The following is a 26,362-nucleotide window of genomic DNA, read 5'->3' as shown; positions in this document are numbered from 1 at the left end:
GATACTCCCCTTTTTCTTGGCCCTATCTCATACTTTGTCAGCCATCTGTCCAAATTCTGCCCCTCTGAATCTTTCTACTAGTATTTTTAATGCCCCATTCCAGTGCCCCCCCATACCCTCTTCCTACCCAGTATCTCTCAGCTGGCATGTTCACACAGAGGTGCAGTCACATTAAATGCCACCCATACCACATACCTTGCAGTGGTCGTGGGTTAGCGTCACCAAACAAGTCTTTGCCAGTGCAGGCTTTGCAAAAATTTGCAAGAGCTGTTCTCATGTCCTTCCAAAATCTTAACTCTACAAGACTGATTTACAGCCACATCTGTTGTTAGACGGGTTGGTATTTCTCCAATGACTTGTTGCAAAAATGTTAAAGTTGAGTGGCTGGAACTACTGCTCATGGCAAGTTTATAGAAGTGTTGGTCCTTGATAGTTACTGTTAGTAATGCTTTCATTGCGTTAGTGTCACAGTATGTAGCTTGTGAGTCCAAACGAAGATTCAGGGCTTTCTAGAGGGGAGTTGTGCTGAACCAAAACACAGGGGAAAAATAAATGAACACGTTAAAAACCCAAGTGTCAAAGCAGAGTAAAATACCACAGAGTTATAAAGAGTCCTATGTGCAATCCAGCTCCCTCTTAGCTAATATTAATGAGGAAGAACATTCAGTTAAAGTCAATAGACTGCAAACCAACAAACCAAATTTTCAAATAGATATTCTCCAAGTGAACCCCATGATAATAATCAATTTTCTAATCTGTGTTCTCTCAGCTGCGGTACCAGCATATAAACGGACTGGGCAACAAATCAGGACCAAACATAAGAACATACAATTTCTGCAACACCAGCTAATCCATGCTGAGTTCTGTGGCAACGGGATCCCTACAGTGTGCGATACAGTAACTGCAGCTTCATTCAGTGGTAGTCAGTGATCCTGCCTTCATGGCGATTTTGTCAGACAATATTCCGACCATAAATTAATGATCTGGACAGATTAACTGTCCAAGTCCTCAGCAGATTTTAGCAGTGATTTTGCACTTTTGCTGTAAGTGTAAAAACAAAAAAAGTGGCAAATAAGATGAGATTTAGTAGCTTTTATGTTGTTCAGGTTTTTCTTTCTGTTTGTTTGTTTTTATCATATGCAGACGTCTTCATAATAACAGCAAAATGACTTCAAACTGATTTAAAGTTTGCTTCTTCAAGGAATGTTATCTTCCAAGACAACTGATTGGTCAAACAGTGGTGTATCATTATGCTTTGATCTTTTATCTCAAATATAACCATCCGAGGTAAGAAAGGACCACCGTTGCAGTCCTGAAAACCCAAAGTTAAACCTGAAATTACTTCAATGACATCAAATCCTGTTTCATCAGACCTCAGGATTTCTATGAAAGAATTGTAATATTCCTTTCTGCAGTCACTCTGCTGTGAGCAATTGTCTGTTTTCTCCTTTCCTTTTAGCTTTATTTCTGGGACAGGCATGTCCACTCTGTTATTGCACACCATCTGCTTTTAGCTCCTTTGTTATATTTGAATGAAATGTTTAAGCATTAATTCTTCACATTGTTTATCTGTTTCTACCTCTTTGCTAAACATTTGCAGTTTACTTAATCTGACATAAGAGACGTTTCTTTTAGGTTGATGCATGAAATGAGAACACTTAGACCACAGAATGATTAAAGTGTTTATTTGATAATATAAAGCAAAAGCAACGATTAACATGTTACTGTAAAATTGATTACCATGGTATCAGTAAACACGTGCTGCAGTGTTAGTACACATTGTGACATTATATCATAACAAAGCTCTGTCTGCTCAAATCCATAAATCTAGACAGCAAGCTTCCCATGCAGACATACTGCTCACAGAATCATACCTGCAATATAACCCAACACCTCATTAACTGTAATTAACCAATATCTCCTACAGCTCCATCATTTTGGAGGATTTAAAAAAAAAAGATTTTTAATTCTTTAAGCACTTTCCTACACTGAATGCTGTTAGTAAAAGAGTTTAGAGCAGGTACCTGCATGTAATTTATTTTACAGATTTAGATCTTAGAGTGTGAAATGTAAATTATGTAAGAAGAAGAAAAACATGGTCAAAGAGAAGAATAAAAGATGGCTGCAAGAGTTAACCACTATATATCTACTCAGGTCTGCAACATTGAAAACTTTCCTCACCTTAAATCTTGGCACAAAATTTTTTACCACTCAGAAACGAGACACCAAATACTGCAGTCATTGCTAGACTATGGAGAAAACCAACCTGACTTTTGTGTCTTGTAATCACAAATCAAGGTATCTAATTTCTTTACCACAAAGGTAAGTCCTTGGCATCTTTCAGCTGAGTTGTAAGAAGGTCGATGTCTGCCTGTTTCACTGGAAAGGTTGCCAGATGTTTAATCATCTGCACATTTTCAGAGATGAAGACAACCAGGTCACTGAAGCCTTTATGAAATGCATCACCAGTTGTAAGGAATTCTCTCATGTCTTCTCCAGTTGGGATATTGAACTGAACTTTTCCATCCAACTTGTACTGCAGGTTTGTTGCAATGTTGAAGATTTTGTCAACAGCCTAAAACATCAAAATAGAAAACACACAAATATTTATTAATCTAATCTAATCTAATCTAATCTAATCTAATCTAATCTAATCTAATCTAATCTAATCTAATCTAATCTCCCATTTCAGTTTCCATTGTTTGGAATGGTAGGACTCTGTTACTCTGAGAAGACAAATATTTGAACAGATAATAATGACCACAGCAGTGCACATGTAGTGACTCATTAAGCAGTTATTACAGATAAAACAAACTCTCAATATACCAACATACAGCACTTCATAATTGTAAAGTTCATAACCATGACAAGACAATTAATACCCATTTTTAAATATGAGCAGTGGACCCACGACTTAAGGACTTTTAAATGTTTCAAAGATCTTTCTTTTGCGTCACCATCAGCATGGTCTTGTTAGTTTTACAAAATTAGCCACTGTTTAGTCCCAAATTGCTTTTGGATCTTAAATAAATAGCTTGCTAATTGTTTTCATTGATTCAAAAAAGGTAATAATTTACTATTAGCATTTGTCTGCCTTGGGTCTGCTCCAATTTAAACATTAAGATTACAATGTGTGCAGCATTCCAAATCCTCACAAAAAGCATGAATGTGTACTATTAGAAGGTACCTAATTACTGTAACATATACTGCTAACTATCATGAGCACTATTAATAATAAGGCACCTTAAACCACCACAATATCTTTATAACTCAGAATAGATTACAAGCACTTCACAGAGCACTATTTAGAGCAGTGGTAGTAGATTTAGGCAGCTAAAAATATTATTGATGACTTCATACTAATGCCCTGAAATAGGCCATTATAACATTTGTATTCATTTATTTTAACATTAAGTGAAAAAATTTTTTTCTTAGTTTCTACAATATATGATGAATGTTTTCCTTTACTGGTGCTTTATATGCATTTCAGATGACAGAGACTTCAGTCCTTGTTCATAAACATTGAAGACACATTATTAAGGATAAAGATATTATATACATATGTATATATTCGGGAAATTTTTGGCAATTTACAGTTCATTTTAGTGCATAATTTGTCTCTTTTGCCTTGCTGAAGAGAAGCTACTGGCACTTAAAAAACCCTTAGATTAGATCTAATGACACTCAAAAAAAAACTTGAAATGCAGATAATGTACTTTATTTAACATTTGCAGGAGCTGAAAGCACTTTTTAGCAATACTGTAGAGAGAGAATCAAACACGATATCAAATGTTCTTAATGCAGAAATGTAATATTTATTCAACAATCAAAATGTATTCCTTCCCTTTTTTTTTAGTTCTTCTACATGTTAAATGTTTATATTAAAAGCTCTACTCACAACTCTGTAGATTCTGTGTGATGAAGTTGTCTCTCAAGAGGAGGATTCTCTGGTCAAAATGCTATGGAGTACCCAGGCAACTGAAGTCTCCTCTAAAACCAAGGGTTTATATATTGTTCATTCTCTCAGCATGGACAGCCTACTATTACAACATAGATTTGATGGAGCAACTATGTGATATCAGCCTAGCTGTTGAGATACTTCCCTCTTTCTTGGTCCTACCTCATACTTTGTCAGCCATTTGTCCAAATTCTGCCCCTCTGAATCTTTCTACTAGTATTTTTAATGCCCCATTCCAGTGCCCCCCCATACCCTCTTCCTACCCAGTATCTCTCAGCTGGCATGTTCACAGGAGGTGCAGTCACATTAAATGCCACCCATACCACATACCTTGCAGTGGTCGTGGGTTAGCGTCACCAAACAAGTCTTTGCCAGTGCAGGCTTTGCAAAAATTTGCAAGAGCTGTTCTCATGTCCTTCCAAAATCTTAACTCTACAAGACTGATTTACAGCCACATCTGTTGTTAGACGGGTTGGTATTTCTCCAATGACTTGTTGCAAAAATGTTAAAGTTGAGTGGCTGGAACTACTGCTCATGGCAAGTTTATAGAAGTGTTGGTCCTTGATAGTTACTGTTAGTAATGCTTTCATTGCGTTAGTGTCACAGTATGTAGCTTGTGAGTCCAAACGAAGATTCAAGGCTTTCTAGAGGGGAGTTGTGCTGAACCAAAACACAGGGGAAAAATAAATGAACACGTTAAAAACCCAAGTGTCAAAGCAGAGTAAAATACCACAGAGTTATAAAGAGTCCTATGTGCAATCCAGCTCCCTCTTAGCTAATATTAATGAGGAAGAACCGCTGTTGTAGTCCTGAAAACCCAGAGTTAAACCTGAAGTTACTTCAATGACATCAAATCCTGTTTCATCAGGCCTCAGGATATCTGTGAAAGATTTATAATTTCACTTTGCTGTTCACCATTGTCTGTTTTCTCCTCTCCTTTTAGTTTTATTTCTGGGACAGGCATTCCGACCCTGTTGTTGCTCACTATCTGTTTATAGCTTCATTGGTATATTTTAATGACATGTTTAAGTGTTAATTCTTCACATGAGTTATCTGTTTCTATCTCGTTATTAAACATTTGCAGTTTACTTAATCTGAAATGAGAGATGCTTCTTTTAGGAGGATGCATGAAGTGAGACCAACCAGACCAGAGAGTGATTGAAGTGTTCATTTGAATAGAATAGAGAAATACTTTATTGATCCTTTACAGGAAATGGCTTGTTACAGCAGCATGTTGAACACGCAGACAACCAACAACCCAGCCAGAATATCAACACTAATAGTCATCAGGATAACCATATACATAGTATTTAAGTTGGAAAAATTATAACAGTAAAAAATATATGCACATTTGATAATATAAAACAAAAGCAACGATTCACACATTACTGTAAAACTGATTAACGTGGTATCAGTTAACACATGCAGCAGTGTTTATACACATTGTGATATTATATCATAACATAGCTCTGCCTCCTCAAATCCATAGTTCTACAGAGCAAGCTTCCCATACAGACATATGTGATGTAAATTATGAAAGAAGAGGAAAAACATGGTCAAAGAGAAGAATAAAAGATGACTGCAAGAGTTAACCACTATATATCTACTCAGGTCTGCAACATTGAAAACTTTCCTGACCTTAAATCTTGGCACCAAATTTTTTACCACTCAGAAACCAGACACCAAATACTGCAGTCATTGCTAGACTATGGGGAAAACCAACCTGACTTTTGTGTCTTGTAATCACAAATCAAGGTATCTCATTTCTTTACCACAAAGGTAAGTCCTTGGCATCTTTCAGCTGAGTTGTAAGAAGGTCGATGTCTGCCTGTTTCACTGGAAAGGTTGCCAGCTGTTCAATCATCTGCACATTTTCAGAGATGAAGGCAACCAGGTCATTGAAGCCTTTGTGAAATGCATCACCAGTTGCAAGGAATTCTCTCATGTCTTCTCCAGTTGGGATATTGCACTGAACTTTTCCATCCAACTTGTACTGCAGGTTTGTTGCTATGTTGAAGGTTTTGTCAACAGCCTAAAACATCAAAATAGAAAACACACAAATATTTATTAATCTAATCTAATCTAATCTAAGATATGATAAGACAAGATAAGATAAGATAAGATAAGATAAGTTAAGATAAGATAAGATAAGATAAGATAAGATAAGATAAGATAAGATAAGATAAGATAAGATAAGATAAGATAAGATAAGATAAGCTATGTATCCATTACAATTATCCATCAAAGTCATTAGGTTAAATTCAGCATTGAATATTTACAGTTATTTTTTTTACAACCAACCACGATAAGTAGTTATTTTTTCTAGCCAAATGTCTGACCTATCACTGATTTTCAAATGTTTTACAGGATATACGGCTGACACCCAAAACTAACGTTTTCAATTCCAATATATAAGAATTAACACAGGCTCTAAATGGCTTTGCTGCAGTTTGATGTAATACTCAAATGTATCATGATTTTTGGTTGTGGTTTGTTTCCCGTTTCATTTCAAAATTCTCCATCACTGTGCCTGTACTTGTTTTAACTGCTCCCTTTGTGTGTTTTCCCTCCTTTTTGATATACCCACTCATTAGTTTCAACTTTCTCTCCTGAATCATCCATTTGTGTGTTTTTATAGTTTTGTCTTCCTCTCTGTCTTTGCCAGTTAGTCTTCTTGTGCTTCTCGTTGACTTCTGGTTTGTGCATTTAGTTTTTCAAACCCTGTTGTGTTACTTCACCTCTTGCTTTAGTTTGTGCCTGTGCTTTTGTTGCCTTTTTGATTTTTGGTTGACATTTGATAGCTCCCTGGTTTTTTTTTTTGGTTTTTTTTTACATTTTTTATTATTTATTTATTGACTTTACTTGCCTTTTAGTTCCAATTTATGCTATTTACCAAATATGGTATTTGTTTGACTGCAAACAGCGTGTAGTTGTGCTGGACATACCTCAGATATTGGTGTGATATATTTTGAAATAACCGATTCCAGTGGCACATCAATCCCACCCAGGGTAATGTGGTCATCTTTGTGCTCCTTCATCCACTCCAAGGTCTTCTTTCCCAAGTCAGTTTCAGTCTTGATCACAGTGATGAGTGCCTTAACGGCAGCACGTTTCTTACTCTTGTCTGAACTTGGATGGGGGAATAATTTGCTCAGAAGCACATTTACTCCCCAAAAGATAACACCAATTGCAAGATTTTTTCCGACAAATGCTGCTACCTTTGGTATGTTTGTTGCGGCAAACTCAAGAAAGGATTTCAAAGCATCAGCATCTTTGGAGAACTCTGCAACCTCACTGCTGGCTTCAGCCACTCCAGCTTCTATTTCCTCTTGTATTTCTTCTGACAGTCCTTCAGCTTCCTCTGAAGCACCTTCAAGGAATTCTTCAGTGAGTTCAATTGCTTCCTCAATTAGTGCCATTTTTGGAGTGGTAGTGCTTTGTTACCCTAAGAAGAAAAATATATGAACAGATCTCAATTACTGCAACAATACACATGTCATTACTCATTAAGCAGTAATTACAGATAAAGCAAATGTGTAATATATAACATATCCACATACAGCATCTGTGGGCTCACACAGAGGAGAGATTATAATTGTAACAAGATAAACAATGAAACCCATTTTTAAATATGAGGTCTAAAACATTGAAATAAGGACTTTTGGCTGTTGTAAAAATCATGCTTTCCTGACACCATCAGGCTGGACCTCGTAGTTTCACAACTAGTTGTGTCAAGTATTGTTTCACAGATGTTGAATTTCAACCAGACACTGTAAATTGAAACAGAAATTTTGGTGCATGCATGTATGTTCGTTCTTCTTTAATTACAGAAAATGAGCTATTTCAGCCATTTCTACTTTTTGATATGAAATAGGGAGAAAAATAATAAACATTTCACAGTTAATTTGAGGCGACAGCTGCTGGATATATGTTTTAAGGGCTAAAACTTTTTAGCTGCTAGAACATGTTACTTTAAGAGTCTAGACCAGCTGCCTCCATCTGTGGACCTGACTTCAGCACACAATCTGTATCTTTTACATTACTGAATAGAAGCTACTGGCATTTAAGAAACCCTTAGAAAAGATCTAATGAAATTAGAAAAACAAAATACTTCAAATGCAGATAATGTTGTTTATTTAATGTTTGAAGATGCTTAAAGTAGTTTTCAGCAATACTGATGCAGAGAAAAACAATTATGAATTCAAATGTTATAAATACAGAAATAGAATACTTGTTCAACAATCAAAATGTACTTCTTTGCTTCCTTATTTATACTAAATGTTCTACTCACAACTCTGTAGATTCTGTGTGATGACGCTGTCTCTTGTCAGTGCAGGATTCTCTAGTCAAAATGGCATCGAGCCCCCAGGCAATGGGTTTTTATACCTTTTTCAGTTATTCAACATGGACAGCCTACGATTATCATATAGACTTCATTGAGCAACAGTCTCATGTCAGATTTGTCATATAGTCAATGTCTTACAAAGATTGCCACATTTTACAAGTTTTGTTTTTTTTTTAAAATCATGTACCCGGTTCTGAGGGTATTGAGATGTCAGTTCTCAAACACTGTGTCAACCGACATTTACAGTTCAGATACTTCCTCCAACTCTCTGGAATAATTGAACGAATAGTAGTGAGGCAGAACATTTGTCTCAAATCAATACACTGAAAATCCAAAAATCAAATATTACTGCAGAGAAACACTTGCAAAATCAAATAAAGGCAGCCTCAAACAACAACACAATATACAGACTCCTTCCTAGTCAGCATGCTCATTTAATAGCTCTACATTATATCAAATCATATCTGTGTATCACTCAACGAATGTCCTTCCAGGTGAACTGTAAAACTCCACAAAAGTCTATAAAATTCCTCCAGCAAACGGCATCACCACCAGACCAACCATCACATACATCCCTTTGCAAACACACTCACACTGTTGTGACATTAGTTTGGGAAAATCTCCCCCCTTCCTACCTCAGCACAAAAAATTGGAGAATTTCACTTATAATAAATATTCCATTTAACAAATGAATACTCATTCATTTTGATTAAAGTCTTCACACAACTTAAAACAATTTCAAACTTCTACCAGTCAGAAATAAAACTAACAGATTTTTCAGTCTTAAGGAAAGAGGTAGGCAAATAATCTGTTTTTGGTTCTTCTGCCCACAGTGCAAAAGCCAACAGGTTATAACAGAATGTAATCCATAAAATACTGTGACACAATGCAAAACTCTTCTTCCTCTAATTTTAAGTTAGTTCCTTATTCTTTACAACTGTTAAGTAACACTTTCTTAGTATGTGTTGAGAAACTGTTGCGAGTGAGTGTGAAGCAATGCCAATGACTGGCCATGATTCGCAAGAAAGATGCTTGTGGTTTCTCCGTTCTCTGTAGGGTCAGGGTTAGAATTAAAGTTAACCCTAATCCTTTCTCTGGAAATTTTGCAATGATGGGTCCATGGGAAGTAAAATAAGGATGATGGCAGCAAAGGATGTCACAAGCACAGCTTATGTGGACATGAGTCTCTGTTGAATTTTAAAAAATAACTCAGAACTTGAGAACTTTAGCTATTGAGGTTTAGGGTAAAAAGCCTTCACTTCCTTGTACCACTATAAGGTGATGAACTAAATAACAGCTTCATCTGTAGATCAACAAATTTGTATTTCTCAAAAGACGAGTTCCAACAGTCAGTTTAAAAAATTTCAAATTCAAATTCAAAATGATTTATTGTCGTGAATATCAGGTTAACAATGACGTCAAAGCATCAAGGATGGTGTAGTTGAAAAAGTGAGAGGTTAGCAAATTAAAAAGTAAAGAATACAATTACATTACATCTATTACAGTTATTAAGTAGAAAAAATGAATAAGAAAATAACAAGAACAAGAATCTCTTACACAGCTTTTGTCTGATTTAGGTCTAGATAATGTTTACGGCCTGTAATGGATAGATGTTCACACACTGCTACTTTAAATGTTTAATTGTAACAGCATATATACACTTTGATATAGAGGTAAAATATAACAAACTATATGAATAAAAGCTCCCTTTATCCTGAATTAATCATATTTGCTTCACTGTCTGCAGCCATCCATCTTGTACTCGGTTATAAATGCATTAAAACCAGCACAAGCACTTCTGTGGACAGATTTCTTACAATCTTCTGGCAATGGCTTTTTCTCAACCCAGGTGTTGGATTCCAATAGATACTGCATCCTGCAAAAAGAAAGGAGGGAGTGAACAGAGGGAGACTCATTCACTGTGAAATGTCACCCAATATACTTACGAGCCAGTCGAGTCATTTGTGGTGCCATCTTTGCCCATGATCAGGTACATTTTTCCAGGGTCTAACTGTCCTTTGCACTGAAGCCTCTTAACAAACACCCGAATGGAATTCTCACTCACATGCACATCTCCATCTAGAAGATAGATGATGGCCATTACATTGATGGAAAGTCTCACATGCATAAACACAAGCATTGAAGAACAGAATAGAATAATGCGATTAAGCAGCAATCCTGTCAGTGCATTCATGCCATTGAGAAGATTTTTAAACATGCAATTAGAAATGCGCAAATGTGAAAGTAGTCGTCTAGTAGGAAAAATTATATGTGCAGGCTTATGTATGAAAATGTGGGATAGCTTTTTCTTTTAAATATAGCTTATTTAGTACATTTACAACCATTAAAGCAGTAATGTAACTGATATTGCACATTGTTGATCATATACAAAAAAGTATGGGTGAAAGTAGTTTAAAAAAAAATACATAGAAGGTGCAGTTGTATGCAAACATGCATAGTTTACAAGGTACACAAGTTAGCATGTGCAGAGGTGTAGATTTTTTTTAGATTTTGTTAATTTAACAGTGAGTAAATTAACAATGAGTGGATTAAATTGAGTTAAACTGCTAGTACGCACTCAGGTCCAGACAGTTAGTGTTTGGCAGAGTTCAGTTCTCTCATGACTCTGGGATAGAAGCTGTTTCAGTCTGTTAGTCCGTGATTTGATGAAGCATCTTGGTAGTGGGTCAGTGTTATAGAATCTGCTCAGGCCTGCTGTTAGTTTCCTTACTTGATCTGAGGACATCAACTATTTTCGTTTTGTACAGCTCAAAGTTACTCGTCTCAGAAACACTGAGGACTTCAACTATGTACGCTGAAACACAAGAAAAATCAACAACATCCATTTGAGCATTTCGACTGCAACATCGTGTTACAATGTCAGTATAGAAAGGATGGGATTTGAGACATTCATAGACAAGTTAGGATTTCAAAACATGATTCTGTGTACAGTACTGACCGTAATCTACTGTAGGGAAGAAGCAAGCATGTTGTGCACGGTCCTTCTTTATGACCCTTGCATTTCCTTGTGATTTGAACGTGTGTTGTAGTTTATAACAGGGTCCTAAAGAAAAGATGGACATATGGAGATTTTAATTATTTGCACAAACCTGAAGGACAAAGCATTTCCCACTACCTCTTCACATTTAACAAATTCAGTTTGTGAAAACACCGTTTTTAAGTTTCAAACATGAAGCTTCCCCAAAATTATTACGCAAGTGGAGTAGTGTGGGGCTGTGTGCAACAATTCCAGTAAAGCAATTGATGTTACGTTAACTTGGCACTTAGCTGTGGTTGGGTGTGATTCAGACATTTTGTAGCCGTTTCAAAACTGTCTTTAACGCTGGCTTCTACTATATGCTGAGAAACTCTGTTGAATTTGCAAGTTTTAGTGGGAATTATAGCTTTCTTTCGTTGCTGCTTCTGACTGCGATTCAATAGTTTAAATGTATATGAATGAGTGATAGATTGAAATCTACTGAGGCTCTTGTAACGCTAGCATGCCTGTTGCTGTGGACAGTAAAACTCCAGGTTTGTACTGAGAAGATTTTGTTTTGTTTGCTGCATAAGCATCTAATAGGCTGGGTTCCAGCACCCCTCAAAGGTGAACTTAGAGCCTGGCAGAATGTAATGCACAAGAATCTTGTAATTACAACTTGTGGCCACAGAGGGTGCTGTTGTCTCTGCAGAGCAAAAGTGTGCAAAGGTCCACTCCAGTCCCCATGACATGAATATAGTTATTTTACCAAGTCCATAAGAGAGCACTTGAAGATTTCTCTGCAGATGTCTGTGTGCAGCCCAAAACTTATTTGTCATATTTGTGCAGCAACTACACAACAAGGGCAATTAGTAGTAGTGTGTATGTTTGGAATATGTAGGTACACCCTGCTGCACATGTATGGAACAGAGTCCTTCAAGTAGGTAGTATGACAATGTCAACTATGCATCTGTTGTGTCTGCAGCTGTTGTTAAGGGAATACAGTCACGGTTTTACGCTTTCCACATCCACAAGTACACAGGAGTCTATGTGATGTAAAAGCATGGAATATGTAGAGATACAAAAATAGAGAGACTTATAGTGCACAATACAGTCCTAACTGTAGCCAACCCCTGCAACCTGCAGAAGTAGTATAATAGCAACTACGTGTCTGTGCTGTTTGATTCTCATCCAGGCTTAAGTTTCTGACTTTTTTTTATGACTGGTCATTTTAAATGTGAGTACATCCAGTTGTCTGACAGCACAAACTGAAAAACATTGGAATTGTGAATTCAGTTGCATTAAAAAACTGTATCTATAGTCAACCACAGAAAGCAGAAGGAAACTCAACACGTGTTGTGCAGTAACTCAGTGGAGGAACTGGGACAGTCGAAGTTTTTAAACGTCACCGAACATAAAGCACGGCTGTGATCCTGCATTTATGATGATTTCATCAGACAAAATCGCAACAATAAAATAATGATCTGGTCCGATAGACTGTCTGTCCGACTTCTTAACAGATTTTAGCAGTGATTTTGCATTTTTGCAGTTTGCAAGCAAACGGGTGGCAAAGAAGATGAGATTTAGTTGTTCAGGTGTTCCATCATACACAGAGGTCCTCATAATAACTGCAAAATGACTTGGTTTAAAGTTAGATGACTTATTGTAGACATAGTCTTAGAGGAATGGCTTACTCTCTGCACACTGACACACATCCCCTGAACACAGTTTGGAAATCATCTTGCTTCTTTGTGGGGCAGAGTAGAACACAGTACATTTTCTGTCTGCAACAGAAGCACAAATTGCCATTAAACAGAGATGTTAGGTCTATCCTGGTGGAAAACTGCAGATAGTGCGAAAAGTAAAAGCTTACTTGGTTCATAATAATCATAGAAGACGGCTGGAGCAGGCTGGAGGAGGCCAACTGGCACTGTTTGTTCAGCATCAAACTCAATACATTCATTTCCTTCATAGATCTTGAGAAGGAGAAAAAAATCTTTCAGTATTGTGCAGTTTTGATGTATCACTTGAATTCATTAGACTTACCTTATTAAAATAAAGCAGCACTTTTCCATAGGAGACTTCATAATGAGCAATGTATTGTTCTAGCTGCGTTAGCTGTGGAGAGATGGGAAATGAGCTTGTATTGCAGAAATAAGGATAGTTGAGAAGGTCCTTCCTGTGAGTTCTGCTTTGCCAACAAAGGTATGATGTAAAGGAATAGAATTGGAAGATGCTTCTGGAAATGTTTTTTCTCCAATGTGGGCTCCAGTTTGAGATGTTTCTGAGATCCTCAGTGTCCTGAACATAAACCCCCTTCACACATGCACTCCTTTCCATCAATCTGACAGCAACTGAATCATGACAGCAATTTACTGGGTCAGACCTTTCGTGTTTTCATGTCATTTTCAGCACAGCACAAGTCTTTCCTCTAAATCTATTGATGACTTTACTGGGAGAGTTTTGTGTCTGTCCCAACTAAGACAAAGTCAGGAGAACTACTAACCTTGTCCAGGTCTTTAGTGCTAGCCATAAATCCACTGAGTAAAGTGATGTCGGCAATGGCCATTCCTGTAAGATTGCCAATTGGTCTGTGGTCATGAAAACAATGAAAAATACAAGTTGATCAGGAATTGTTTGTCTCATTAAGAACAAATGTAAAGTGAATCTCACTCAACGAACCTGACGCAGACTTTGTAGGTGACAACATTGTCTGATTTTAGGTTGTTATCAAGATCTCTCGTGGTTCGGGTGCGAGCGTCAAACCACTCAATCGCTGATCGTGGCACCCGTGACCCTTCCTCCTCAGCAGCATCATCATCGCCATAGTAGTCATAATTTTCTAAGATCTTATCTAGAAAGACAGGTTAATGTAACTGTGTAGTTTTTATCAGCGGTTGTGATTGGTTATCCCATAAAAAAGCTCACCAGTGTACTTCACTTTCCCCTCCACTGTGACACTGATAGACATTTCGGCACAATCATCCTTGGGTTCCATTAAATGGAAAGCCTTCTCAACCTGCCAAGGAGATTGGTGATTTGCTGTAAATAATGAATTTCATTTATGATATACAAAATACAGAAGTGAACGAAACTTACTTTAAACTTGGCGTCTCCTTTTCCTTTGAACTGCACTTGAATGTTTTTGCCTACAAATTTCTAGGACAAACGAGGAGTGTTTCAAAAATTAGATCAAATATTGATGTGTGTGCCTTTAAGTGCATTGATGGGACTGATCTCTGATACCTTCAGGTCTGTTTCCACCTTCTCTTTCCCATTTTCCAGGGTAAGCGTTACAATGTCTCTCCTTCCCGGGACAGTGAACTCTGCTTCAATTTTTGCTTCAGGTCTGGCGTGCCTCTTTAGCTCATATTCTGCGAGGGCTTCCAGTACCATGACGGTATCCTGGGTGTGGTAACAAACCATTAGCACCATGTTTAACATCTATACTCTGAGGCTTAATGTGTAGTGTAAGATCAACCAACAACCAAAGGCAATAATTCTTTGGGTTTAAGCAACCTATCATCACCTGTGATGATCTGTAGCCTCCATAATTGTTTTCTTGGGTGGTTAACCAGCAGGCTATTTTGTCTGCCCACGTAATATTCCCAAGTTGCACTGCAGCTAGGAGGGCATAGGCTGTCGTCTCTATTGTGATTGCATTGGCCACCTTTTGATTCTGACGGCTGGGATTCTCTGTCCACAGATAACAACCATTCTCCGCTGATAATGAAAAACCACAATAAGTAAACAAGATTTTGACCACAGAGATAGCTAGTCATCACTTTAAAGGTGCAAATCAACGAGCAGGACCGATTTATGACAATACTGAGTTGTATCATTGTGCTGTAGATTCTGTGGATTTGGTGAAAACCTTTCCAGCAAATAATTTTATCCAGAAAGCATTATGTAGCAATAAAAGATTATATCTATATCGCCTGCTCTTATTTGGTTGAGTAGGACTTGCCTTCGGTAACCTTTGCTTGAAGTTTTGTCCATGCACGTGAGCGATCTGCTTCTTCTGGCAGGCAAACTGAGAGACAATAGGCTGTAATGGCAATAGCGAAGGAATGCTTAAGCTCCTCCAGATGTGATTGGAGATAAGTTGTCCCTCTTGATATACTTGCTTGCTGGAGAGGCGATGCAGAAAAGCAAAAATATGGCATTAATTTCAGAACATGTGCAGGTAAACAACAAGTGCATATACATGATACTACTGCACAAAACAGTATCCACAAATAGTAATGTAATGTTATGATGTTGCCATTGGTAAAGGTGAATTCGCTTACAAATATTGAAATCGCTTACGAGGGTTTTGGGATAATCAAATGTCATATAGAAACACTTGCCTCTTCCACTGATAGTGAATAAAATAAAAAAAAAAAAAAGAAATTGCACACATTAACAAGTCTCACTCAGTCAGACTCTTCTAAGGCAACACGGGGCAGTGTTTGAAGCTAAATGTTAATGTTAACACTAACATGCCAACATGTTGAAGTTGGGCAGGTATCATGTTTACTGTTTATTCTTCATCTTATTCATGTTAGCAATGCCAAAGTTTGCCAACTAGCACAAAGTACAATAGAGGCTAATGGGAACGTCATTAGTTTAGCAGATATTTTGTCATAAATCAAACTTTTGACGAACATTCTAAATAAAATCATTAGGATTAAACATAAATGTCAGTACAAAATTGCATGACAGTTGATTGAGCAGCTGTTGCACATTGTCACATGAGGTTTGCAGTACATTATGTTTTGTTTTTTATTATTAGTATCTTACCACATTACTCAGATCTTCAGCTGGCACAAATTCAAGGGACCAGTGCAGGGCAATAGTTACGAATGCAGTCATGGATACATGTTTGTCTTTTCCTGTCTACAATAAACACACAGAGACAATACTGCATTCAAATCACTGCTTTTCAGTTTGTTATATTACTTAATGCTGTCGTCACATATGTGTTCTCATACTATGTTTCAACTTTTAAGAGACGTTACCAGGATTCCTCTGTGCAATACAGGTGCCGGGTCAGTGAATGACCCATCAGCTTTCTGTACAGAGAGCAAGTGTCTGACTGAATGCCGGATTTGTTCCTGTGGTGCATCTGTAAACCTCCGACCCTGTTGTCCAAGAGCTGCTGTCTGACGCTGCGCCCCCATCGATAACACTTTCACCAAAAAGGCACTCAACCTGTGGCCAAGAGAAAGAATACAAGTGAGATGAGTGAAAGGAGAAGTTTGATTAATAATTTGCTACAAACTAAAAAAAAAAAAAAATTCTTGTGAGATATTGGAAGTTACCACACAAACACTGATACATTAGGTAATATAAAACAACTACTTACCAATTACTGGACTCTACTGTAGGCCAGACTCCAGTATATCCAGGTATCTCTCTCTTTCGAAATCCTAAAATCCTCAAGTAACCTAACAAAAAAAAAACTTCACTGTGTTTAAACAAAATGTCTATAGCTGTGCTGTCTGTATAATTTTAGGGCACTCTAAAGTGGACACATTTAGACACTTCACACATGCGCACACACTAAAATGACCAACAGTAAAATGCGGTGCACTACATAAATAGGGAGTGATTTCAAACACAACCCACTATTCTGCCACATGAAGTTGTTTTTAAATGGGTGTTCTTTTACAGGTAACGACTGGCGCAGTTCCAGATATGAAAGTTTATGTCCTGAAATACACATAATAAACAAAATACACAGTCCACACTGTGGTGTGCAGATGTCTCTGAAAGACATATTCAGACTTCTAGGGATTTGTACAGAACAAACATAAGGAACTAATCTTGTCAAATTCCAGGAAGAGGCTTTCTGTATCATTATTCTTCTTCAGAATTGATCTCTGGTTGCATGGCGGAGTTACTCCAATATTACTGCTTGCCGTTGTCTAGTATAAAGCACTGGGGCAAGGACTTTAACAATCTGCCCATTCTAGAGGAAATGGCAGTGCAGACTTCTGTCTAAGGAAATATGGAAAAATCTGCTGGCTTAAAAATATACTCATAGCAATTTGGATCAGTTTTGGTGACGTACAAACCTGCGTTAATGAGGTTTTTTTTTTTTAGTGGCATGGCCTCTTAACTTCTTGTGAGTGATTAGCTGTTGATTCATCTGAGGCAATTTAATCGGGGCCCATCTGATACACTCATCAGACTCAGCTACAAATACTACAATGGGAAAGTCTGAAGTCAGCAATGATCTGAAAAAGCAAATGATTTACTTGAAGAAGTCAGGAAAGACACTCAAAAGTGTTTCAAAGCAGCTACAGATCCCAAAGCCATCAGCACAATAATTGTTTTAAGGATTTGTTGGGATGGTCAAGAATCACCAAAAAGCAGGTCTGCAATAAATCGAAAGCTGTTGGAATACATGAGTCAGTGTCCACAGTCAAGTGTGTTTTACATCGCTATGAAGCTGCCATGCAAGAAAGAAGTCTTTTCTGTTGAAGCAACACCCGAAGGCTCCACTGAAGCTTGTTTTGATGACGTATATAAAGAAAAGGCCTTTCATTGCTCTATGTATATTTTTGACCCAATAGATTTTCTCATTTTCAGAAGAGCTAAAATAAAACTAAAAAAAAAGAACAAAGGTGCATGGTGGGTTTCATGATAGAAATTTTGGAGTTATAAGAATCACTGCAAACTCAAGACTATCGTGATACATATAGTCTTTACAAGTACTGGCAGCTTTTGTTCACTATCATACATTCATTGAGATACTCTGTTTCCAGGATGTTTTCTTCATGTACATCCACACATGCACAAATGTTTTTTAATCTTGTGGATGCTTAATAGTTAATAACAAAGATCGATATCCTTAATTAATTTTCTAGGTCACTCAGAGCATAAAAAGTAAGAATTATAAACGTCGTCATCAAATGATTAAGATGCAATCAACCATGTGATGTGTTCCTACCTTGTTCAAGTTCACGAAGAACCTGATCTCTTTTACCAGTAGGCAGGTCAATCCATTGATCACTGAGGTCAAGGTAGCGTAGGGCTATAACTGTAGGGGTCAGACTACTCATTGTCTGTTCTAAGCATCCACCAGGTTTGCGGAGCAGCTTAGAAACCTTCTCAAGAGAAAGAAGGTTCCTCGCATATGAATTGTCAAATCCGTCCCCTGTCAGGTGAGAACACTGAAAATGTAAGACATCCATCATTCACAAAGGAGTATGAGTTGTCTTTCTGTGTGTAACAGCACCTCCTACCTTCCACTGAAACAAATACATTGGAGCTGGACTCAGGGACTGTGTCACCTGGTAGACTTCCATCAATAATCATAGTCTTTGTTCCACTCCCTGCCATGACAGAGAAAAATGTTGAAGAATTACAACAGTCAAAACAAGCATCAGTGAGAAATACAAAAACCACTCACCATCTAATTTAATCAATGTGGTTCCTCCTACTCTCTGTTCCATTCCTTCCGTCTACAACATGAGATGACAGAGAACCAACTTACTGTGTGTATCTTGGCTTTGTTGCATCTGTTTTGCAGATAGATAAAATAATGCCTTTTGTCACTCACCAGCACATTCAGTTTCTTTTCAATTGCATCTATTCCCAAATCCTCCTCCATATCATACAGACGTATTTTGATGGGTATCGAGCCGGTTACCATGGGGACAGCAGAGAAAGTGACAAACTGAGAGGACTGTTTCGCCACTGTAATGTTAACAAAAGAGGTCGTGGTGGCTGACCCGGGGGAGCAAAGCCCTTCAGTTTGTGCCATATGCACTGCCACCTATACACACATGGAGGAATCACAACAGTAAGAATTCATTTTTTTGCACAGTTGGTTGTTGCTGTTTTCAGTGCCACTTAACATTAAGTTCTGTCTACCTGCAGTGGCTTATCGCCATAGTTGTAAATGACAGGAGAAACAGCCAGTTGCTCATATCTTCTGACTGAATAAGGCAGTCTCAGAGAGACAAATGTCTTCTTAAATGCTCTGACCTCATATGGCTTCACTACACAGAAACCTGAGGGTAACACGGAGTGGCATGCAGTTATTAATAAGACACTCTTGATTCAAATATCAAAAATGCATTTGTGAAGTGGCTAATAAATATTACCAGAAGCTGAAGATAAAGTGATGACTTGAAACTCCCATGTGGTGATGGAATCAGGTAGCGTATAAGAATACCTAGGAGAGTTTTCAATTAATATAAAGTGATTTTTTGATCAAATTAATCTTACAAATGCTATTTATTGTGTATTTATAGCTAATACCGGAGACGTAAGGTAACCAGCTGAATTTACACATAACAGTGTAAAAGTGTGAAATAATAGAAGCAAGACGCACTGACAAATGTATTGTGCATTAATATAACTTTTGGCAATTGCATCACATTGGTAAGAAAAAAAATCTAAAGTTCACTCTCCACATCTTACCTTCCTTTGCCATTTACATTAAAATCTGTGAATGCAAAGCTTTCAGGGAAATATCGTCGAATATACTGAGGTTCCAAGAAGAACTGTTCAATTTCCACAGTGGTTGCAGCTAAACATTAAAATAAATGAAAAGGGAAAAAGTTTCTGTGTTAAGCCGAATATTAAAGCCACAAATGCTACTCAGGTAAATGTGTAAAGTGTTTATCTCACTTCGGCCCATTCCTTTCTGCAAGTCTTCTAGTATCTTTTTTTGTCTCAGACGCTCTGCTTCAACGCAGCATTTTAGAAATGCATCAGCACAAGTCTGATTTGACTTCACCAAGAGAATCCTTCTCACTCTTTCCTGACATGTTCGTCTCATGGGGATGAGAGAAAATCCTTGAGCACAGCATTCTTTTGTATCCGGATCTGGAAAGTCTGATTCTGAAAGTGACAAAAAAAATTTATAAAAATATTCAGTTTATTGGCATCATTTCACAAGAAGAATCTCAAAGTTGTAATGGCAGAATGTTCTTACGTAAAGCCTGCATTTCTTGTTGAAGGTCCACAGCACGTCTTTGTCGAGGAGCTTGTGAGTTACAGCCAAAATCTGCAAAAGAGGTGCAACAGAAAAAAAAATATTAGTATTGGATGGTTATTGGTGCCAGTAAAATGATTTTAGAGGTAGGGAATTTCTTTCTTTTGCTTTCTCCTCACAGCTAGAGTGACAGCTACAGTTTCGATTTAAAATGATTCAAAGGACAAAACACAAGATTAAATGAAAAAATTTAAGTTTTGTCATACTCTTTCTCCACACTGACGAGGATCTGGATACAGCAGACAGGCCAGCATCTTCTAGCACTGATTCTCTGTCAGATCCTCCATTGTACGAACAACCAAGGTCAGCTGATCCCATAGTGGAAAACACCTGAAAAGTGAGAACAAAAGTTTGGACTCACTATTGTATTATTTATAATGTATACAGAACATTGATTTCTTAAAGAATGCAAGGATGAAAGGAGTGTGTAGAAGTGTAACCTGTTGGGGTGTGAGTTTATTGTCAGCATTGAGGGCGTAGATGGCCTTATCTACAGCCAGCAGAGCCACTCTGGCGCTCTGACCATGGAGATCAAATTCCAGCTCGGTCAGTTTTCCAGGTTGAAATGATTTTGTTTGTTCAACCTAAATTAAGGTTAAGATATGAGAGACATTTTTTGTCCAATGTCGGAGTTAATTCAATTGCTACATTACAATCAAAACAAATCTAAATACACAAGCTTCGACTGCAGTGCTAACCCCTGACCCTCTCACCCTAATCATAACCCTAACCCCAACATAAAGTCAATTTATAGTGTAACAAGCAATTCAAAAAGTGGTCTACTTATAAAGAATTTATTAATTCAAGCAAACATACAATCAACAGAGTTAAAGTTCTGTTTGTTTACCTCAGCCCAGGCTGCACTCCTATCTGCTCTGTTTACTCACCTTGACCTTTATCTCACATTCTTCCCTGACATCGACCCAAATAGAGTCAGCAATGATGGCACCACGGGTGCTGTGATAGTAGCCAATCAGACGGAAAGATGGAACCATAGCTGGAGTAATCAACAGTTTTTGTTGGGCTAATATACCGAGTCTGACAGAACCCCCTTCGATTATGACCCCACGACTTAAGACCTGCAATATGGATGATTAAACATTATTATAATGATAAAATGTTGTTCTTTATTCTCAAAACATGATGCGCTGTATTCAGTCCGATATTCCTCACCATGTAGTATATATATCCAGTTGTTGGGCCGTTGATTGAGTTGTATGTTACTGTGAGTGCATCATTCACAGAGTACTTCTTGCTGGTGAAAGTCATGTAAAGAAAGCTGTTACTTGGAGATGAAGCAGGTTTAATTATCTTCCTCTGTGTCAGGCCATTTGCAGAAACCTATTGGAGCCAGAGGTGGAAACAGTTAGACCAAAACAAATCTGATGACACTTTTAACTGAATGTATGGATACTAACATCAACCGTAATCGCAGCCGCTCTATCAGTATTAAAGGTGGAAAACGCTGCCCCGTCCTGATCAGTGGTGCCCTGCCAAGATTCCTTAGTGGATGCTTCCTTTGCAATAGTTACAGGAACACCAGCCGCTGGGGAGCCATCTGGGTGACGCATGCGTACCTATGATAGCAAAAAAAACAAAACTCCACAGTATTTCACTAAATATCATCACAGTAACGTCAATAAATATGAACCCATTTGTTAGTTTTAGACGTACCACAACATCCACTGGGTAACCCGGGAAAAAATTAGAGCGAGTTCGTGAAAGATCTATGGTGTATTTGTGGGTAATGATAGGAAGGTAAACTTCTGCCTCTTGGATTTCACCACCTAGACCAAAAAAAGAGCAATGATGCACACAGTAATAGCAGCCAAAATGAAAAATCATCATAATATTTATAGTCTTTTCTATTCTTCTTCAACTCTCACAAATACAGAGCGGATGCTGCAATGGGATATTTAATGGGAAAAGTGTTGAAACCAGGCAGTTTGACTCATGTTGTACGCAGTCTGTTCTAAAACACAGGAGTCTTATTGTCATACATTACACAATAGAATGTAAGAGTTGTAAAATAAAATTATCAAGTTGAAATTAAGACCCACAATTCTACATATCACAGAATTATATGCCACACTCCAGATTGCTTTTTTAATGTTGAGCTATATTGTTATATTTAGTTGGAATATCAGAAATATTCTGTTATATTATCTTTGTAGTGACAATATGGTACTTTATGGGATTTTTGTGTATAACACATTTCTATATAAGTTTTAATAGAGCTGTGTTTCTTAAAAAAATTTTAGATTTTCTGCTTTTTCACTGCTCTTACACTCTATTGTGAAATTTGTGACAATAAAACCCTTGAAGTTTAGAAGAAATAGTGCATATTTAAATCAAACGGCTGGATTTCTACAACATTTCTCTTTCATTGTGATATTGCAGCATCTGTAGTGTCTGAGAGATGTATATCAAGGAAAAGAAATGAGCTGTCTGACCTTGTAATACCAAAGTTTGCTAAAATATATGTTACTGTAAAGAGCACATACTGCTATATAAAAGCCAGTCTTTTACACATATAACCAAACATTCTATCGATATAGCACAGTAAGTCAAAAAGTATTTAAGAAGAAGAAAATATTTCAGTTAAATATTAACCAATATGAATTCAGATTTTGTCCCTTCTGGTAGTTTTCTGACTTCAACAATAGTTTTTAGAGCGACAGTGTGTCCTTTACTTTGAATGTTGGTGACAAACACTCCCACGTAGAGTTTTTCTCCATTTTTCTGCAAGTCAGCCAGCGATTTGTTTTTGAGTTTTGAAGTTATATCCTCTACCCGAAGAGAAACTGTTGCAATCCCATCCTGAATCTACAACAAATGGCATGAATTATTGGTTTTCAAAATAAATAAATGATACGTAATATATATGCACTGTGTTCCCACAGTGTGAAGTGAGCTTTACTACAAGTTTTGGATAGTTAATGTGTTTCTTACCGAACCAGCCACCTCCAGTCCCTTGATGATGTCCGGCACCACTTTTTCACCACTGGCTGTATGTTTTGTAACGACTCCAAATTGGCAGTGGTAAGCCCCCTTGACTATCTCACCGTGTGAATACCTAGAGAAAACAATAATGAGTTTATGGTCTCAATTGCTAGTTTTGAGTCTCTTTCAGTACAACTTGGGTTTCATTTAATAAAATATGTTTGGTTTTTTTGTGGTAAAATTGTCAATAAAGGGTATGCTTTAGGGTGTGGTTACATCATTTGTGCATGTGTAGTGTTCTCAGTCAGGTCTATACCTCCCTCATCACATCCAAGACAGACAGATTTGACACTCAAGGCTTGATGGGTGACCTTACGGAGGTTATGTTCATCTTGTATACTCAATCTATGATTAATGGTGAATCTAACTACTGGGTATGATTTGAAAATTGGACATCTCCAATTGGGGTTACCCATTTCCATTGGTACTTTTCACTGAGTAGGAGACAATCCCAGAAGGTCTCAGGCTAAAAATCAGCTTACCACACTGCCTTCCACCATGGCTGGGGCTTGGATTTAGCTTTGGTTATTTTGGTTAAATGTGCTGGTTAAGTTTAGTGCCATAACATTAACATTTCAGAGAAAGCCTGGTCATATCCACAGGGAAATAGTCCACAGGACCACAAAGCTTGGCTTTATGCTCCTATGAATATACAAGTAGCTAATGCTAATTGTTAACATATTAGCACATTAGCATAACCATTCAACATACAACTTTGTTAGCAGTAGTTCAAACCATGGTATATATGAAAAAAAAAGACTTTGTAAGCTATTACCTTAAGTTTTTAGTTCTCCTGATCAGTGCAGCTTTAAGAGGAAAGTTGGGCAGCAGAGTAATCGTAAATTCATGAACATTTACCTTGCTGAGATGGTGAAGTTAACTTTATCATCATCCAGCAAAATATAGCGCTGCTCCATTGTGATGTCCACATCAAAACTTGGTAAAACTAGGGTGTGAAACAGTTAACATGTTATTTTAGAATTTTACAAAATGTAACAAAAAATACCTCTGGGATACATTGCATACTGTAGCTTTAAAGCAGATCAAAACTTACCAAATTTTTGGATTTTGAACTCTCGGGAAGCAACATTTTCTTCATCACCTTCATAGTGTGCTGTAATTTTCCATGTACCCATCCTTTACAAACAAAGCATACGTGTCAGAGTTGCTTGGGAGGTTATGTTAGGCACAGTTTATTGCAAATCTGTTTTTAACATACTTGGAGACACTAGGTATGGGGAATGAGTTTTGGAATATTCCCTCTTTTGCAGTCCTAAGAGACTTCATTATTTTGTTTCCAACAGCATTCTGTCATGAAAAGATGAAAGCATGAATCACGATATGAAAATCTTTGTGTAAATTTTTTAATAACCTCTTTTCTTCCTAAAGAAAATGTATCTACTCACAACCACTGATATCTGAAACACTGCTTCATGGGGCCTCATTGTGTGGTCAAGCGTGAATACCCGGTATCTCACTAAAAGAGAGAAAATCAGCATGAAATGGCTTTTTAAATATTCACAGTTAACAGGGTAGAAATATTTTACATTGTTCTACATTTTTGTTTACTCACCTGTCTGTGATGGGTTATAGATCGGCTGATTAGTCTGAATGAAGATATATCCCTTATGTTTTGATACCAGGACCCTGGTTGTCTTCCTGGGGGTGAGGGTGGTGCTACTTGCCACCAGCAAGACATACGGACGGCCATCAGCACGGGGTGGAATTCTCGACCAAGTTTCCCTGTTTATCTGTAGAGATGCATACCAGAAGTTAGGATTAAGGACACTACAGTTGCCGTGTTCAAAATCTTCTGCTTTTTGTGTGACGTTTGTCATACCATGAGCTCAACTGTTTTGATCTCCCCTTCATGAGTACAGAGAACTGTTTTACTCTCAGACACAACAGTACCAGTACTCTCATGCTCCAGGTGCAGAGTAACAAGATTATTGAGATGAGGTCGTCCCATCTGGACAAACGCTTTCTCTTTAACACCCACGTGAAACACATTCGGGGCGGAGATGAAGAAACTGCACATAAAGGTGAGACGAGAATCGTACAGCATCTGCAACACTGCACATATCTTGTCTCATTGCATTACAAAAAAATAGCACACTTGTAATGAATGTATTTATAGCTTACTTAATTCATGGCGATATCAAATCTTAATAGACAAAATGCATATTTTTCCCTGTGTGCATTAACTATAAAAAAGCATGCATCTACTACAGCACTACACAATGCAGATACAAGCAGTTATTTCTGCGTTTACCTGTCGCCTGCTGATTGATCCAGGTTCAAGATCAAGAGCAGGATTAAAAAAATGTGGTTTCCCATTGTGCAGCTTCTGTTTCCTTACCTGCTCTGACACAGGCTTTGGATAAACTGATCTTGCACTGAATGTGTCTGTTTCAGTTTCACAATGTGTAACTATCCCCTCATTGGTTACTGCAGGTTTGCCAAATTTCCCCAAGGCCATGTGATTTCCAAGAAATCTGGTGTTTTTCGATTTGGAAGGAGTCCTGCTGAAACAAAACAAACAGCAATGACCTATTTGCAAATTACGGCTTAGCTTTATCTGCATGCAAACATATTCTTCGCTTTAGTCAGTCATGTTTTTAATAAATATCAGTAAAACTTACTGAAGTTGCTTTTTTAGCATATAATAAAGTCTTTCTAAAGCTCTGTTTACTTGTGATGTAATCCTTATCTTGGGTCCTTTCATAAGTGACCTAACTGTGTACTGAATCAGATTTAAAAAGCTACCAAACTGTGTACTAAGCCACCACAGTCTGGAACAGTAATGACAAAGAGAGAGATGATGTCTGAAGCTTTATTTTTCTACATAAACAGCCTAATGACAAAAAGACAGTTGACATGACACATCATGACATTCAAAATTAGACATATAGATGGCAATTTAAGTTTTTACACGGACATTTTCACGCACACACACACACACACACACACACACACACATATATATTCACACTACCGTTTAAAAGTTTGAGGTCACTTCGAAAAATCCTTATTTTTGAAAGAAAAGCATTTTTTTAATGAAGATAACATTAAATCATAATCAGAAAT

At 37.4% G+C, this 26,362-nt stretch overlaps 1 protein-coding gene across 1 annotated transcript; it reads right to left on the bottom strand.

Moving 5' to 3' along the window:
- Positions 1-1,668: 1,668 nt before the first annotated feature.
- On the bottom strand, positions 1,669-25,684 carry c4b (complement 4B (Chido blood group)). The gene is made up of 43 exons (XM_023299422.3): positions 25,548-25,684; positions 25,116-25,305; positions 24,849-25,026; positions 24,682-24,752; positions 24,495-24,583; positions 24,330-24,412; positions 24,134-24,221; positions 23,225-23,348; positions 22,966-23,098; positions 21,947-22,059; positions 21,691-21,849; positions 21,446-21,613; positions 21,160-21,351; positions 20,713-20,856; positions 20,479-20,602; positions 20,213-20,284; positions 19,906-20,118; positions 19,696-19,804; positions 19,377-19,447; positions 19,144-19,283; positions 18,830-19,045; positions 18,680-18,731; positions 18,513-18,602; positions 18,218-18,424; positions 16,628-16,709; positions 16,281-16,473; positions 16,063-16,158; positions 15,248-15,410; positions 14,810-15,003; positions 14,527-14,685; positions 14,380-14,439; positions 14,209-14,299; positions 13,963-14,134; positions 13,787-13,871; positions 13,327-13,398; positions 13,154-13,256; positions 12,975-13,064; positions 11,263-11,367; positions 11,035-11,118; positions 10,250-10,382; positions 8,250-10,179; positions 6,904-7,403; positions 1,669-2,575 (listed from the first exon to the last, which is right to left on the bottom strand). Exons 1-41 carry the CDS (start codon positions 25,610-25,612, stop codon positions 10,038-10,040), a joined length of 5,115 nt encoding a protein of 1,704 aa, XP_023155190.2. The 5' UTR covers positions 25,613-25,684; the 3' UTR covers positions 1,669-2,575; positions 6,904-7,403; positions 8,250-10,037.
- Between the last annotated feature and the right edge of the window lie 678 nt (positions 25,685-26,362).

The sequence above is a fragment of the Amphiprion ocellaris genome, chromosome 9 (assembly GCF_022539595.1).
Source record: "Amphiprion ocellaris isolate individual 3 ecotype Okinawa chromosome 9, ASM2253959v1, whole genome shotgun sequence".
NCBI lineage: Eukaryota > Metazoa > Chordata > Actinopteri > Pomacentridae > Amphiprion > Amphiprion ocellaris.
The sequence above is the reverse complement of the archived record's forward strand: the minus strand, read 5'-3'. Positions and strand labels throughout refer to the sequence as shown.